At 57.4% G+C, this 15,719-nt stretch overlaps 2 protein-coding genes across 3 annotated transcripts; both read left to right on the plus strand.

The window, feature by feature from the left end:
• The first annotated feature begins 11 nt into the window (after positions 1 to 11).
• On the plus strand, positions 12 to 5,598 carry MAFG (MAF bZIP transcription factor G). The gene is made up of 3 exons (XM_029213220.1): positions 12 to 41; positions 4,111 to 4,173; positions 4,271 to 5,598. The coding sequence occupies exons 2-3, from the start codon at positions 4,138 to 4,140 to the stop codon at positions 4,721 to 4,723; spliced, it is 489 nt and encodes a 162-aa protein (XP_029069053.1). The 5' UTR covers positions 12 to 41; positions 4,111 to 4,137; the 3' UTR covers positions 4,724 to 5,598.
• A 3,293-nt stretch (positions 5,599 to 8,891) lies between these two features.
• Positions 8,892 to 15,718, plus strand: SIRT7 (sirtuin 7). 2 transcript variants are annotated; one of them, XR_003792049.1, is made up of 10 exons: positions 8,892 to 9,313; positions 9,384 to 9,521; positions 9,603 to 9,707; positions 11,387 to 11,457; positions 11,547 to 11,619; positions 13,011 to 13,109; positions 13,184 to 13,420; positions 13,503 to 13,638; positions 13,816 to 13,922; positions 15,039 to 15,718. XR_003792049.1 is itself a non-coding variant. In XM_029212863.1 (10 exons), exons 1-10 carry the CDS (start codon positions 9,047 to 9,049, stop codon positions 15,235 to 15,237), a joined length of 1,377 nt encoding a protein of 458 aa, XP_029068696.1. In that variant the 5' UTR covers positions 8,893 to 9,046; the 3' UTR covers positions 15,238 to 15,718. The 2 variants fall into 2 exon arrangements, 1 of the variants encoding a protein (XP_029068696.1); XM_029212863.1 differs by having other exon boundaries at positions 8,893 to 9,313; positions 13,558 to 13,638.
• Position 15,719: the final 1 nt, after the last annotated feature.

A 15,719-nucleotide genomic window follows, 5' to 3' on the forward strand; every position in this document is an offset into this window, starting at 1 on the left:
CCCCGCCCCGGCCTCGGCCCGCCGGGCCCGCAGTGTGGTGGGTGAGTGCGGCGGCGGCCGGGCCGGGGCCGGGGCCGGGGGCCAGGGCCGAGCGGGGGGCGGGCGGGTGCTCCGATCCGGGGGCGGGTGCTCGCGGGGCCGCTGCTCCTTCCGGCGGCCTGTGGCGGCGTGGTCCGGGTGCTCCGGGCTTTGGGTCTGCCCTGTGCCCTGCTGGCGGCCCATGCCTCGATTTCCCCACCGGTCCGGAGCGGCTCCTTGTTCCTCCGCCGGGGGTGCTGGGGTGGGCGCGCGGGCCCGCAGGGGCGGGGTGGGGCGTGCGCTGGTCTTGCTCGGTGAAGCCGGGGAGTCCTGGAGGGAGGGACGGCCGGGGTGGCGGGAGGAAAGGGTGGGGTCGAGCGGGGCGCCTAGGGCTCCGTGGAAGAGCGCGGCGGCCCCAGCCTGAGCTGCTGATTCATCAGGTGTCTGTGTCAACGCCTCCCAGGCGCGGGGTCCTCGGCTGGCTAGGGGGAGGAAGCGGCACGTGGGGGGGGGGGGTGGCTGGGAAGACCCTGCCCGCTCCGGCTTCGCTCCGTCACACGCTTGCCAGAGCCCAGAAGGAGACTTGCTGAGTCATCAGCATGAGGTCACTCGATGCTCGTCCTGATGCCTGGGGGGATTAGAGCTAGGGGCCTGAGAGGCCGGGAAACAGGGGTAAGAGGGAAACCGTGGGGAGTGAGAAGGGGCCAGGCCCTGGGCTGGGGCGCCTGCTTAAGTTTGGGCTGATGTGGGAGTTTAGGGTAGGGTGGGTGAGGAGTAAATGGAGAGGTCGCGGTGCAAGTTATCCCGGGGTAGAGGGTGAAGCCCCTGGCCTGTTCATCCCCTCCCAGGCAGGCTCTTCTCAGGCTGCTGGTCCCTGACCCGCCTCTGGGACAGCTCCCCAAACTGGGAAATAGTTGTGAGTGAGAAGAGGGGAGGAGCTTAGGGGGGCCGTGCTTGCGGGCTGGGAAGTAGGCTTTCCCTATGACTGGTCTGTTTGGCCAGGCTGGAAAGTCTCCCGGTGGGAAGAGACCGAGGCAGTGGGTGAAGGAGGGATGCCTGTACTAGAGTCCTGGGTGACAGTGGACAGGGCAGAGGGCGAGTAGGCGCAGCTCTACCAGGAAATTGTAAATGAGAGGAGGCAGCAGGACTTAGACTCTGATCAGGGGAGCGAGGTGTCTGGTGAGCAGGCTGTGGCTCTCTTCGCAGCCTGGCCTTGGGGTCCGGGTTGAGGCTGTGGGTGGTGGTAACTTTGAGGGCGCCCAGCAGGTGGACTGGTGTGGATGGCATGGGTTGAAGAATCCCAATCACCCCAAAGTTGTTCCACTTGAGGTTGGGGCGCAGTATTGTGCAGGTTAGCAAAGAACGTGGCCCTGATGGGTGTCAGGCCAGGTGGTAGGGACTCCTGGGGAGTGACAGCCTCAGGGTGGTGTGGCTTGAGCCACTTTTCCTGGGTGTATGAATGGTTCCTGGTCTTCAGGGGTGGGGTAGTGTTTCGTCTAGACCAGAGCTGACCATTCTTGCCCATGCGTTCATGGCTAGGTAAGGCTGACCTTGTAGTTTGTCCTCAGGCATTCCCTGCCGCTGCCCTCTCCCCCATCCCTGAGCTTATAGATGCCAGATGTCTTAACACTTCAGCTGATCTTTTGGCTGGAATTTTATGCCCCAGGAAAATGCAGATTCCTGGAGGGATTTTTTTTCAGATCTTCTCAGCTACTTATGCTTTGGTGGAAATTAAGTTTTAGACTTTTTTCAGAGGGCTTCTGGAGGAGGTGGGTCTAAAGGGCAGGGTGGGAGTGTAGCGGGCTAGGTGGGGGCTCCAGAGTGACCAAGGCCACACTTGCCTTGGCTTGGGAGGTTTGGCCACTGGGGTTTGCAGGACAGGAGAAGGAACAGGGGCGGGCTGGCCTCTTGTCTACTGTCCATGCCCTGGAGTTTGGGCCCAGGGGAAGGGGATGGAGTTCTTTCCCCTTTCCGGCTGGCTCTCACCTTGAGTGGGTGGCCCTGAGTACCTTGGTGGATCAGTGCTCTTGGGACCACCCATGCCTTCTCCACAAAATGTGCTCAGCCTCAGGGGGAGCAGAGGCGGGAGGAGGGCTGAGGGTTCTTGATCTAGTCTCTGGGATCCCCTCCCTCTGGTTTCTAGAGGTGCCCTGAGCCATCAGTCCTAGCCCATGCCCAAAAGCTGTCTCTGTCCCATCAGTGTGTGCCCCCAGGTAGTGGAGACAAGGCCGGGAGGCTGGAAGCATGGGCTGTGCTGAGACCCACCCCTCCCCCACCCGAGCACAAGCACACCTTTGATTAGGAGGCGATTGGCTTCACTTGTGCTGAGTTCAGGGCTTCTGTGGAGGGTGAAATCTGCCGAGGAGGCACTTTTCAGCTCCCAGCCGCCACGCTCGGCACTTTTCTGTGTGATCTCTTCAGGAAGTCACCGTGTGCTCAGCATTCGTGGGGTGGAGGGAGGATGGCGGGTGGGAAAAGCTGGTGCCAGGGCTTTTCCTTTGGACTGACAGTGGCAGGACCAGTGCAGTGACGCTGGACCTGGACCTGAGGTTGGGGGAGCTCCTCCAGCTCTGCCTTGAGGACTTGACTCCCAGGGTAGGCGTGGGGCCCTGAGGACCTTCTGGCCTCCAGCTCCTCTGCCCCATCCTCTGCTCTGGAAGAACATTGGGGCCGGAGCCTCGGGGCATGGCTGTGGGGAGGCGTCTCTGGCCCCCTTGCCTGCAGCCTCGCATCCTGATGCAGGGCTGGGTGAGGAGTGGTCTCTACCCTGAGTGAGTGTTTGCCTCCACCTCCCCAGCCATACTTCAGTGACCTGATAGGGCTGAGAAGACCCCGCAGCCCCAAATTGCCTGAGTGCTTGTAGCTTCTCCAGGAGGGCACCACAGTGCTTGTTAGGCCTCCGTTTACCTCCCTGCATCTAACCTGGAAGGTCATGGAGGGAGTGGGGGGGGGGCAGAGGGGGTCCAGCTGAGCCAGGAATCCCAGGACTAGGTGGGTAAAAATGTCCTTGGCAGGGCTGCGGAAAAGATGACCAAGTGGGTGGGAGGGGGGCCTCTGGTTTTTGTTCCTTGCCCTGTGGGTGCGGACCCTGAGCAGGGAGCCAGAGAGTAGTCAGTGGCCAGAGAGGGCTGAGCAGGCCGCTGGGGGTCGATTGTGGGCACTCTTGTGAAATACCCTGGATAGGGTGGGGCAGAGTACAAAAGGCTGCAACCCAAAGCCACAGCATGGTTACTCCATCAGCAGCAGAGGTGGACAGAGAGGGCCAAGGGGCCTGGGGCCCGGCTTCTCCGGCTGGAGTGTCTGCCACCAGTAGGTTTGGGGAACTCCCACCAGTGTTAAAGACAGAGTCAGAGCTGGTTGGACAGCTCCGTTTGCTGTTCTTCAAAGTGAGCAGTCTGGGAGAATTGGCGCTCTCCTGCATCCTCTCCTCTGCCCGAGTCCCCAGTGGGGACGCCCAGTGAGCCTTCATGGGAGCAGGGCTTTGCCCCAGGCCAGCTTAGGGGAGGTAGAGCCCTAGAGTACACACTCACAGGGGCGCTGGCCCTGGCCCTCACCTGCTGTTGGCCAGGCTGGCCTTCGTTGCCCCAGCAGCTTGCTGCTGCCCGTCCCCTGGAGCTGTGTTGGCTGGCAGCCTTGGGGAGTGCCAGGCTGGTGAGAGAGCGGGAGCGATGTGCTGAGTCAGCATGACTCGCCAGGAACAGCCGTGCTCTGGGGCGCACTGGGGTTATTTTTAAAGCTCCCTTCTTCCTTCTAGGCTGGCCCCTCCCTCATCCTTCTAATCTCTCCCCCGGCCCCTTTTCTTGCCTCTGCCTCCCTAATAGCCCTTCAGTTCCCCTTCCCCCATCAGACCCTCCTGGTCTCCCACCTGGTTCCCTAGGGGCAGGGGGACAGGGAGCAGCCCAGCTTGGGAGAGGCGAGGCTGAAGGGCGGTCCTTGAGGCCAGGTATCAGGGGAATGGGCGGGCAAGGGGTGAGGCTGGGGACTGGGTGCCTTCCCCTGAGTGGGCAGAGGGTGTAAGGGGGCTCAGGGCTCTGTGTGGACTGGGTAGGGGAAGGGTCTCCAGGGTCCTGACCTACGCTCCCTGTCTCACAGAGTGCCTGCTTGCTGTGCCCTCGGGTTATGACGACCCCCAATAAAGGAAACAAGGCCTTGAAGGTGAGCAGATAGGGTGGGCAGTGTCTCAGGGCTGGGGTGGCACAGGGGCAGACTGCCCCCACTTGGCCTGTGACCTCGTGCGCTATGCCCTCCCCAGGTGAAGCGGGAGCCGGGAGAGAATGGCACCAGCCTGACAGATGAGGAGCTGGTGACCATGTCAGTGCGGGAGCTGAACCAGCACCTGCGGGGCCTGTCCAAGGAGGAGATCATCCAGCTGAAGCAGCGCCGGCGCACGCTCAAGAACCGCGGCTATGCCGCCAGCTGCCGCGTGAAGCGGGTGACCCAGAAGGAGGAGCTGGAGAAGCAGAAGGCAGAGCTGCAGCAGGAGGTGGAGAAGCTGGCCTCGGAGAACGCCAGCATGAAGCTGGAGCTCGATGCCCTGCGCTCCAAGTACGAGGCCCTGCAGAACTTCGCCAGGACCGTGGCCCGAAGCCCTGTGGCGCCAGCTCGGGGTCCCCTTGCTGCTGGCTTGGGGCCCCTCGTCCCTGGCAAGGTGGCCGCCACCAGCGTCATCACGATAGTAAAGTCCAAGACGGACGCCCGGTCGTAGGGATGCGCTTGCCCAGGCGGGTCTGCAAGGGGCCAGTAGGCGCATGGCAAATTCAGCAGCCCTGTCCCCTTCTCCCTCCCTCCTCTTTCTCCTCTTCTCTTCTTTTCCTCCTCTCCTACCTCCTCCCTTCCCTGCAAAGCACAACCTGCACCCCAGGGGCACCGGGCTGAGCCCCTTTGATCTCGTCGTTGTCATCGTGTGTTTTGTACGTTGAGATTGGTCAGTTTGGTGGTGACGTGGGGTTGCCCCTGCCCCCTTTGTCCCACGAGCAGGTGGGCTTGGAGTCCAGAGTCGGCCTGTGGGAGTGGACAGAGAGAAGGATTGACCGGGTGCTCTGGGGCACATGTGTCCCTGAGCAGGGAGGGCTGCAGGGCAGGAGAGAGGCTGTTCTCCTTGCAGAATGGCCCACAGGCTCTGACAGCCGCCAGGCTAGCGGGAGGCTGGGCAGTTCACTCTCAGCTCGGCCTGCAGGCATAGATAGGCACTGCTCTGCAGAGTAGGCTGTCCCTGAGGGCCCTGGACAGGTGGGCCACTGGTCTGGCGCTGGGGGGGATGGGGTGTCGTGTGGCTGTGGGCCGGGGGCCTTGGCACTCACACCTGACGTGTTGCACTGAACAAGACCAAATCACTGGTTGTGAGCGTACGTGAAGGGTGTGTCCAGTGTCCTGCGATGGGTCCCGTGTCACTGTTTACATGACCTGTTTGTGTGGTTACATAGCCCTTTATTTAAAAGAGAGAAGTTCCTTTTACGAAGTTATTAAATTATATGTTTAAAAGCTAAAGAAAAAAAAGCTGCAGAGTATTTATAAAACTGTCTTTTTAAAAAAAAAAAAAAGCAAGAACATTTGACCGTATAAACAGAAAAGGGAAGAAAGTATAATAGAAACTTTGCTACTTTAAAAAAAGAAAAAAAAATCCTTTCTTGTAAACTTACAGACAAGTCTTTGTGGCTGTTGAAGTTTAGTTTTTATATACACAGAGTTATCAGACGTTATTTATAAAACTTAGTTAAAAAAAAGACAAAAAAAAAGCCAAGCCGTGAGCGACCAGAAGGCGCGTCCTGACGTCCTCTTTGCTATCTCTTTTGCAATTGTACCGAAAGTGACTTACTCCTTTGCCCTTCCTGCTTCCGTCTCTTGCCGGTGCCGTGGTGTTGTCTGTGCCTGGTGAGGTCTTGTGCAGCGTCACGTGCTGGTGCTTCTGGTGACCTTTGACCTGTGGGTGTCACTTCTTGTGTCTGTTCTCCCGTGTTTGTTTTTTGGATTTGGTTGTGGTTTTGCTTCTGCTGGCTTGTCAGGCCTGGGCTGTAGTGCCAAGCTGCGCCTGCTCCAGTGGAGCTTGGGGTGTCTGTGTCTCCAGCCCAGCCTCTTCTGCTTTGGCGCCCACCCCGAGCCCCCGGGGGGTCAGATGCAGGGCTCTGCCACACCCCTCTGCTGACCCTTGGTTTCGCATGTGTGTCTCAGGCTTGGGCTGATCCAGTGGCAGGGTAGGTGAAACTGGGGGTCATCCTGGGCCCCCCTCCCACCCCCTCACTACTTCCTTGCCCACCATCTCTGGCCCTGGGTGGGGGCTTGCAGGGACCACAAGGAGTCACTGTGGGTGCCCGCCAGGCCAGGGCCAAGCTGCCCCCGACTGTCTTCCTTCTGGCCTCCAGTCAATGTGTTTGGGCTCCAGCCACCAATCTGGGGTTTGTTCCGGTGGGTTTTGTGTGGGCCTCAGCAGGGGAACCCCAGGGGCCCGCAGCCCACTCATCCCAGAACTGTTTCCATGCTGCGGGACGGTGCTTCCCAGGCAGAACCAGGTGGTTTCGGGGCCCACCTGGGGCAGCCCCTTCTCCTTGCCTGAGGGCCTGGGGGTCTCCACCAGTGCCAGACAAGGGCTACGGTCTCCAGGGCCAGGTCCTGTCCCCCCTCTCCCCCTGAACATGCTGGCAGCTCTTGGCTATGGGCCTTCTTTCAACTCCCTTTGGGGTCTGTGTCTTCCAGGGATCCACTGCTTGGCTTGTGGAGGTGCTTCCCCGGGGCTGATCCCACCTCCCCGTCCTGGCCACTCAGTGAGGCAGTCAAGTCTCCCAGACTTGGCTCAGGCAGCTGCTCGTAGGCATGTGATGGGGCTGCCTGTGGTGCCTGCTCCCCAAGAGGCTACTGCCCTGGCTCTGGCCGTGTGGGGCTTGGCTACTCCTTGGAGTTGCTGGTTGGCTTCTCTGGGGGTCCTGAACCCCTGAAAAGGCACAGACAAGTGAGCTAATGAAAAGAAAAACAATGCGGCCAGGCAGGGTTTAACCTTGTGGACAGCAGAATCTTCATCCCAGAGTTTACAGTGTGCCTGTGGGATAGGAGGGGGGATGTGCTGTCAACTTCTGTTGTCTTGATGGGCTGATCTTGGCCCTAGATATTCAGAGACATTCCTGGCTGTACCCAGGTTGGCCTGCAATGGAGATTTTGACCATTGACTCTGAATCACTTAGTGGCTTCCTTTGCCTCCCTGCAGTCTGGCTTTGTCTACCTAAGGTCCAGACGAGAGTAGTTGATGTTTCTTGTAGCAGCAAGTTGGAATCATATCATAAGAATCCCTAAAGGGAGATCATGCCCTGTCCTGGACAGGGGGAGGGACAGGCTCCCCATGTCCAAGTACAGTTCCCACTTTTATCCTGGCTGGGAGGTGGTCCTCCATCTCTGTGCACCCCTGCCATGCTGTAGACCTAGAGAGAGGAGGGTTTGAGGGTGAGCATGTGCTGAACAGAAATTGCAGGTCCTTGGTTTCGTTTACAGACGCTTCTGGAGTTAGTGAAGCTATACTTCCTTTCGAGGTTTTTGGATTTGGAGCAACTGTTCCTTGGGTCTGGGGGAGCATCCTGCTCCCATCAAGCCAGTCTCTCTGGGGCTGCTATGCCCCTTCTCCCCTTCACTTTGGTTATTGACAGTAGATCCTGTGTCCACATGTGACCATTTGGCGTCTTTCTGATTCTCGTTAATTCGTTTTTCCTACTGTGAGCGTGTTGTGTTCTCTCTCCTCAACTTTTTGACACAGCGAATTGAGGGCTTTGGCCGAGGCCAAGTCTCCCAAACTTGTCCGCTAAGTAAACCATAATGTGCACCTTCCTTCACACCTTGCCCTTGCCCACATCCTCCCTATCCCAACATGGACACTCAGATTTCAGAGGAGAACCCTTTGAGAACAGGTCAGCTCCTTCCCAGAGTATGGCCCCAGGGAGCCCTCCCCATGGCTCTTGGCTGCTGCTCCAGGTGGCACTGCGTTTGTGCAGGTGAGAAGTTGTGGCTGCTTTGTGGTGTGCTGGTTTGTGCCGGGTGCCAGGCCTCCCTGGAGGCTTTTCTACTCTTGGTCCAGGCTTCAGGTCTGGGCATAACCCTGATCAGCAGCAGCAGCCTTGATGGTCGGTGGCTGGGCCCACGGCTCTGATGAGCTGCAGCCTGCTTTGGGATGGGTGGTCGAGCCCCATCTTGTCCCTGCGACTTCCCTCTCTGGGGTGGCCGGTTGGCCAAAGCTTCCGTCCACAGCTGGGAAGCCACAGCCTGCAACACTGTTTCCGCTCTAGGATCTTTTAAGTTACTTTTTTAGGCTGTGGTTTGGTGAAAGGAACCAACACATTAACGATTTTTTTCCCCAGAAGCCACTGAATAATTCTTGCTGGCCGGTTTTCGCCTTCCTTTTGGCTGTCTGGTTTTGAAGCAGATGGGAAGAGGCAGGGGTGTGCCCTCGAGACTGATGGCTTGTCCTGCTCTGGCCTGTGTGTCCTGAGCATGTGCTGTACCTGTTGGACCAGTCGCACACATTTCCACCCCACTCTGCAGCAGCAGCCTTGGTACGTGGGTGTCCCTTCAGTCTGAGCTAGAGTGTAGGAGAGCTTGTCCCCGATGACCTGTGAAGGGGGACCCCTCTAACAGCCTCATGTCCCAGCCCCACCCTTCCCCACATCCCCTCAATCTGAAGCCTTTAACCAAACGGGAGTGGGTACAGAAAGCCTTCTCCTGGCATCTTAGGGCAGCAGGACAAGGGCTGTCCAGTGTGTCCAGCTCTGCTGCTCTCCTGGCGCTGAGAGGTGGGCGGAGCAGAGTTGATCAGACCCTGCCTGCCCTGCCTAGGGCTGAAGACAGGAGGTGGGGTGGGTACGCTGGGATCTGCCGGGGTGGGCGGGGGTTGTTGAAGATCCAGGTGGGGAGGGGCCCCACTGGAGCACTCTGGCTGACCTGGGTGGCGTCGGCCTCGCGCCCTCCCTACCCTGTGCAGTATTTATTGCTAAATTATTGTCCAGGAGGGGCGGCACTGGGCCGGGCCCCGGGTATTTATTGCTGTACATAGTGTATGTTTGTGATATATAAGGTTTTCTTTATTTTGTATATGATCAATAAACACCTTTTAAAGAGACTGGCAGGTGCTTCCTTGGGGCGACGCAAGGGCGGGGCGGGCCTCGCGCGCATGTGTCGGCGCGCGGCCTGCCGGGAGGCGGAAGCGGAAGCGCGAGTCTCCCCGGGAGAGATGGCCGCCGGGGGTCTGAGCCGGTTGGAGCGCAAGGCGGCGGAGCGGGTCCGGAGGCTGCGGGAGGAGCAGCAGAGGGAGCGCCTCCGCCAGGTACGGCGTTGCCCGCCCCGCGCCGCGCCCCCAGTCCGCGCCGCCCTCACCGCCTGCCCCGCGCCCGCAGGTGTCGCGCATCCTGAGGAAGGCGGTGGCCGAGCGCAGCGCGGAGGAGGGCCGGCTCCTGGCCGAGAGCGAAGACCTGGTGACCGAGCTGCAGGGCCGGAGCAGGCGGCGCGAGGGCCTGAAGCGGCGGCAGGAGGAGGCGAGTCCGGGGTGCGGGCGGGCCGGGCGGGGGCGCGGGCGAGCCGGGGCCGGCTCACGACCGGCTTCGACGTCTCGGCAGGTGTGCGACGACCCGGAGGAGCTGCGGAGGAAAGTCCGGGAGCTGGCTAGCGCCGTCCGCAACGCCAAGCACCTGGTCGTCTACACGGGCGCGGGGATCAGCACGGTAAGGAGACGAGGCAGGGACGGCCGCGCCCCGGGTCGGCTCCCAGGTTGTGCGAAACACGGACCGCCGGGGGCGGGCTTGGGGCGCCCCCTTCTGGGTGTCGGACCCCAGCACCGAGCACCGTTTTCTGTTAAGCAACAGTACCGATTCGCAAAAGCTCGACTTAAAAGCACTTCTTGAGGGTCTTTCTTTTCTTAGAGACACTCAGAACGACTCTATTTGGAACTTCGAAAAATAGATAAACATTCTTAAATGCTTGAATTTTGTATTGTATCCAGTTAGAGACAGGAAAGGAAGAGGGATAAAAACGGGATGTAATAGTTTGGTGCTTGTCCCAAGGTTATGTATTGGCAGAGCTAAACCCCAAACTATCTTCTGATTCCCCATTCGTTGTGTCCGCTGAATGTTGAAGTAAGGTAAGTGGAATGCAAGGCAGTATGCATTAGAGTGCACCAGGTAAGGAAGAGAAATGCTTTGGCTTTTGATAAGTTTTATCAGGAAGCTACCTGGGTGGTAGAATGTGACTAGCTTTGACAGTGTGGATAGCACGTTGTTAAATTGCTGGGTGCAAGTTGAGTGTGACCTACATGTAGGTCCAGCAGAGGTGAATAGCAAGGATTTCTGTGGAGAGGTCCATAGGTGATGATAATAAACCATATAAACGAATGACTGTAATGTGAAGCTGGCTGTGCTAGGCTGCTAGAATAGAAATCCAGATACGCCTTCTGTGGTCTCTGAGAGCTGGGAAACCCATCTGGTTGTTTTTTTATGAGAGGTGGCATTGAGTCTGGGCCTTGAAGGGTGGGTAGGATTTTACAGATACTTACGAAGTAAGACACTCCATACAGGGATGACTGAAGAAGCCCAGTAGCGAGAATGCGTGAGGTATGTTAACTGCTTTAACTTATCAACACTTGGAGCCCTGGCACATGTGACCTCTTGTCATTATGTAAAAGCAGTAATACCATCTTTTAAAGAACTGTAAGCAGCTACTAAAGCCACTTGCTGTTCATTAATTTGCTCTGTTACTGTTTGAGGTTTCCTTTTTCCATGTGGGTCAGACCCACTAGTCAGGTGGGCATTTTTCTGAGCTTTAGCAACAGGGAATAGACAGGGCTCCCTACAAGGGAGGTCACTCACACCTCAGGAAGCACAGGGCACCTTGATCCTGGCACACTGTCTGTTTTCTTCTCTCGGGGTGGCTCTGTTTCACTGGATTGGGAACTTGGGAGACGCAGTAATGTTTATCTCATTGAAGAGGTTGGTCTGTGTGGAGGTAGGCCAGGAAACACAGCATCAGGATGTGAGATGAGAACGTGGAGGGAGGCATGCAGTGAGCCTAACCAGTCCTCCCTCTCAGTATGAGGACAGACATGGCCACAGAGCCCAGGCTGTACTACATGCTAGAGAGTCTCCCAGGGCGGGCAGGGCTCCTTGGAGCCTAGAAGGATGAGCTGGACCAGGTTTGGGTGCAGGGGTCCTGGCAGAGGGAAGGAGCCACAGGGGATGCACTCCATCTGGGAGGACAGGTTAGACTAGGAAATGCTCAGCCTAAGGAACGAATTGAGGCCAGTCTGTGGGCCAGCACTTCTCAAAGTGCTGGGAGAAATTATTGGGAATTCTGCCAGTGCCTACAGTGATGTCTTTTCACTGGGCTTATCTCCTTTCTGAACCTGCAGGCGGCTTCTATCCCAGATTACCGGGGTCCTAATGGAGTGTGGACGCTGCTTCAGAAAGGAAGAAGCATTAGGTAAGCAGCCTAGCACAGCCTTCCCACCTAGTTAAGCAGGGACCTGACCTTGAAGCTCTCCTCACCTTCATTTCCCGTCTGCCTGGCAGTGCTGCCGACCTGAGTGAGGCCGAGCCGACCCTCACCCACATGAGCATCACCTGCTTACACGAGCAGAAGCTGGTAAGAGCCCAGGGTGGCTGGTGCACAGCCATCCTTCGGTATCCCCCTTGGATACCAAAAGCTGAGGGTGCTCAAGTCCCTTGTGTAAAATGGCGTAGTGTTTGTATATAATCTGCACACCTCCCCCCATACTTTATTATTTACTTATTTATTTATTTTTAAAATAAATTTATTTTATTTATTTTATTTTTGGCTGCGTTGGGTCTTCGTTGCTGCGAGCGGGCTTTTCTCTAGTTGCGACGACCAGGGGCTACTCTTCGTTGCGGTGCGCGGGCTTCTCACTGCGGTGGCTTCTCTTGTTGCGGAGTTCAGGCTCTAGGAGCGCAGGCTCAGAAGTTGTGGCACACAGGCTTAGTGGCTCCGTGGCATGTGGGATCTTCCCGGACCAGGGCTCGAACCCACGTCCCCTGCATTGGCAGGTGGATTCTTAACCACTCGCCACCAGGGAAGTCCTCCCCACCCTCATACTTTAAATCATCTCTGAATTACTTGTAATACCTAATAAAATGTCAGTACCACTTAAACAGATATAAATACAATGTAAATGCTACACAGATACTTGCCAGTGTGTGGCAAATTCAAGTTTTGCCTTTTGGAACTTTCTGGATTTTTTTTTCCCCGAATATTTTTGATCTTTGGTTGGTTGAATCTGCGGATGTAGAACCGTCAGGTACGGAGGGCTGACTGTACTCACTGGGTCCACGGCGAGGACCGGGAGGGCCACCTTGGTGCCCAGGTGACAACTGCATCCTACTTCCATCAGCCAGTGGACCCTGTGATGAGTGCCCACCAAGCAGTTTAGATTCCTGGTTTGAGCCTACCTCTACTCCTCCTGTGTTTCCTCTCCAAGAGTAGAGAGCAGCCTCTCCGCTGAATCATCACATAGAGGGTCCACACAGGCCCAGAGCTCGTGAGGGTAGCCCCTTCCCCTTGTGTTTCTCTTGCATTTTTCCCACAGACCTCAGGAGCCACCTAGATACAGGGGAGGCTAGTAGGAAACCTCTGGAGATCCTCTGCTAAGCACCTGCAGCCGAGTGGGGAAGGGGTCGAGCCTCCTGGGCCTTCAAGGACCTGAAGCGTGATGACCCAAGAGAGCATCAGTTTGGGCCCCAAGCTCCTTTCCAGCCAAGAGGGGGCGGTGCAAACATTTGCCCTCCTGGGGGCTCCTAGGGCTTCTGAGTCGTTGGGGGTGGGCCCAGGGCCCTCCCCACCGGAGCCTCCTGAGTCCTACTGGGACCAGCCTGCTGCCCTGGGTTTGCCATCGATGCTTTGTGCAGGGTCGGAGTTGCCGCTGGCTTGGGGGCTCTGGGGCGGGCAGGGCTCGGTATGGTTTCACTCCTGAGTGCTGCTTCCCCCCTTCCTCCTGCTGACTGCCACTGTCGCCCTTCCAGGTGCAGCACGTGGTGTCTCAGAACTGTGACGGGCTCCACCTGCGGAGCGGGCTGCCTCGCACAGCCATGTCGGAGCTCCACGGGAACATGTATATCGAAGTGAGCGGTCCCTCTGGGACTCGGGGGCCTGGGCAGGCCAGTGGCTCCTGCTCACAGGGCCCTACTCTCCTCAGGTCTGCACAGCCTGCACTCCCAACAGGGAGTATGTGCGGGTGTTTGATGTGACGGAGCGCACTGCCCTGCACCGACACCAGACCGGCCGCACCTGCCACAAGTGCGGGGCCCAGCTCCGGGACACCATCGTGCACTTTGGGGAGAGGGGGACATTGGGACAGCCTCTGAACTGGGAGGCGGCCACCCAGGCTGCCAGCAGAGCAGACACAATCCTGTGCTTAGGCTCCAGCTTAAAGGTATGCGAATGGCACTGTGGATGGGAACGGGTGAGCCTGCCCGCAGCTGGCCAGCTCAGCCTTAGACCCCAGCTTCCTGTAGCCTCCTTCCCTGGTGTGTGTGTGTGGTCTGTCTGTCCATCCGTCCATTCCCGCAGGTTCTAAAGAAGTATCCACACCTCTGGTGCATGACCAAGCCCCCCAGCCGGCGGCCCAAGCTCTACATTGTGAACTTGCAGGTAACTCAGGTGCTCAGAGGTGCCTCCCTAGACCTGGGCCTTAGGAGAGCCAGCAGTCCCTGGGACATTTATGTCCCACACTAATGCACCACGAGGTCTGGCTGAGTAGGGGCCAAGGCCAGCAGGCCATTGGGAAGGAGTGAGGTGCTGTCCTCACTTACCTTCTCCTGTCCCCAGTGGACCCCGAAGGATGACTGGGCTGCCCTGAAGCTGCACGGAAAGTGTGATGACGTCATGCGGCTCCTCATGGATGAGCTGGGCCTGGAGATCCCCCGCTACAGCAGGTGAGGGGGCACAGACACATCCCCCACTTCCCTGCCCCTGTGTGGATGGGTTGTGTTTGTTGTCTTTTGTGAGCTGAGTGTAGAGAAAGCTCTGAGCTGCGGCAGATGGCATCTGAGGCATGACTGCAGTGTGGTGGCCTCTGCAGGGACCAGCCCCAGCATTGGCTGAGGTGTCCTGGCTGGCGTGATTCCTGCGGGGAGAGGGAATCTGCCAGGGCACACCTGGATGTCCCCCTTCACCTCAGGCAGCCTGGACGGGAAGGTGCCTTGAAGGGATGTGCTCTCAGCAACTCTGCTCGTCAGGATCTGGGTGCACTGGCTTGGGGAGCTGGAATACTTTGGGGAAGCTTAAACAGATGTGCCTGAATACAGAATTTGTGATAATTGAGATGTGGTGTGTGTATTGAGTGAAAAGTTTACACTTTCTTTCTCTGTGAATTTTCAGGGTCTTATAGGGGAAATCAATAACTTCTTTTAATCAAAGGGTTGGAGAATTAAGGATCCCTTCACCTTCTGGGCCTGGCAATTCTTGTATGTTATGTTTGTGGTGTTCTGTAATGTGGGCCTGTTGTGTACTGTACTTTTTTTTTTTTTCACATTAACTTAGCTCATTTTCTTTATCAGTGCTTATCTGTATATTAAGTTTATGATATGTGGTTCTACATCTCAGTCAGACACATGATCTCTTCACGGTGTAGTGTTTAGGCCACGCCTCCCTAGTCAGCTTCCCTCCCATCAAGTCCTGCAGTCTGGGAAGGGGAAGAGGGTCTGGTCTACCTGTCCCTGGCCGTACAAGTGAAAGGTGGGGCCCAGAGTTGGCTAGTGACTCACCCCTCCTGGGGCTACTGCCGCCCTACCCCATGTGTGCACAGCCCCCTCAATCACCGACGAGGACTGAGTTCTGCAGAGGCTGGGATAGTCTGGGTGCTGGCCTTTGAGTTACTTGCGGAGCTTACCCCTCTCGCAGATGTTGTGGAGCTACCACTGAGCAAAGCCCAGCCATGGTTAAGACGTGGGAGGGATGCAGGGTGACCTCAGTCAGCTTTCCCGTCCTGGGGCGGGTTGTGATTGTGAGGGGCTCCCAGGCACGCCTGACCCAGCTTTCCCTTTGCATAGGTGGCAGGACCCCATCTTCTCGCTGGCCACTCCCCTGCGTGCGGGTGAAGAAGGCAGCCACAGTCGCAAGTCGCTGTGCAGAAGTCGAGAAGAACCTGGGCCTGGGGACCGGGGTGCACCACTTAGCTCAGCCCCTATCCTGGGCGGCTGGTTTGGCAGGGGCTGCACCAAGCGCACAAAAAGGAAGAAAGTAACATAACCTGTTGCATGACCGAGAACAATGATGGCACTTTGCAAATGACCGGGACTCTTCTTCAGGGGCAAGTGGCACTGTTAAGGCCAGGACTGCCCCTGGAATTCTCTGGGGGTGACATTTTCACCCTGACATGTTTAGCCATTTGTCATTGTGGAAAGCTCCCTTGCACTGCTGTGGTTGCCCCCCTGCATGGGCCTAATGATGGAAGACACCTCGCTCAAGCAGCCTCTTGTAAAGAGGTGGCAGCCACACCCTCTGTGAAAACAGGACTCGTGTTATTTCACACTTGGCCGCAAAGAGGAAGCACACGGCTGCCTTACCTCATTCACTAGGCTAGTCTCAGGGGCCTCAACTCTATTTCTACCAATTCTTACTAAAAATGTTAAATTTATAGAAGCCTTTTTCTGTATTGGGTATGCTGCAAAGGAGTGGTTTTTGAGCCTTGGCTCTCAGCAGGCCGTTTATTAAACATCTCTGCACTGTCT

This window comes from Monodon monoceros, unplaced genomic scaffold (genome assembly GCF_005190385.1).
Source record: "Monodon monoceros isolate NGI ecotype Baffin Bay Population unplaced genomic scaffold, NGI_Narwhal_1 Super_Scaffold_9, whole genome shotgun sequence".
Taxonomy (NCBI): Eukaryota; Metazoa; Chordata; class Mammalia; order Artiodactyla; family Monodontidae; genus Monodon; species Monodon monoceros.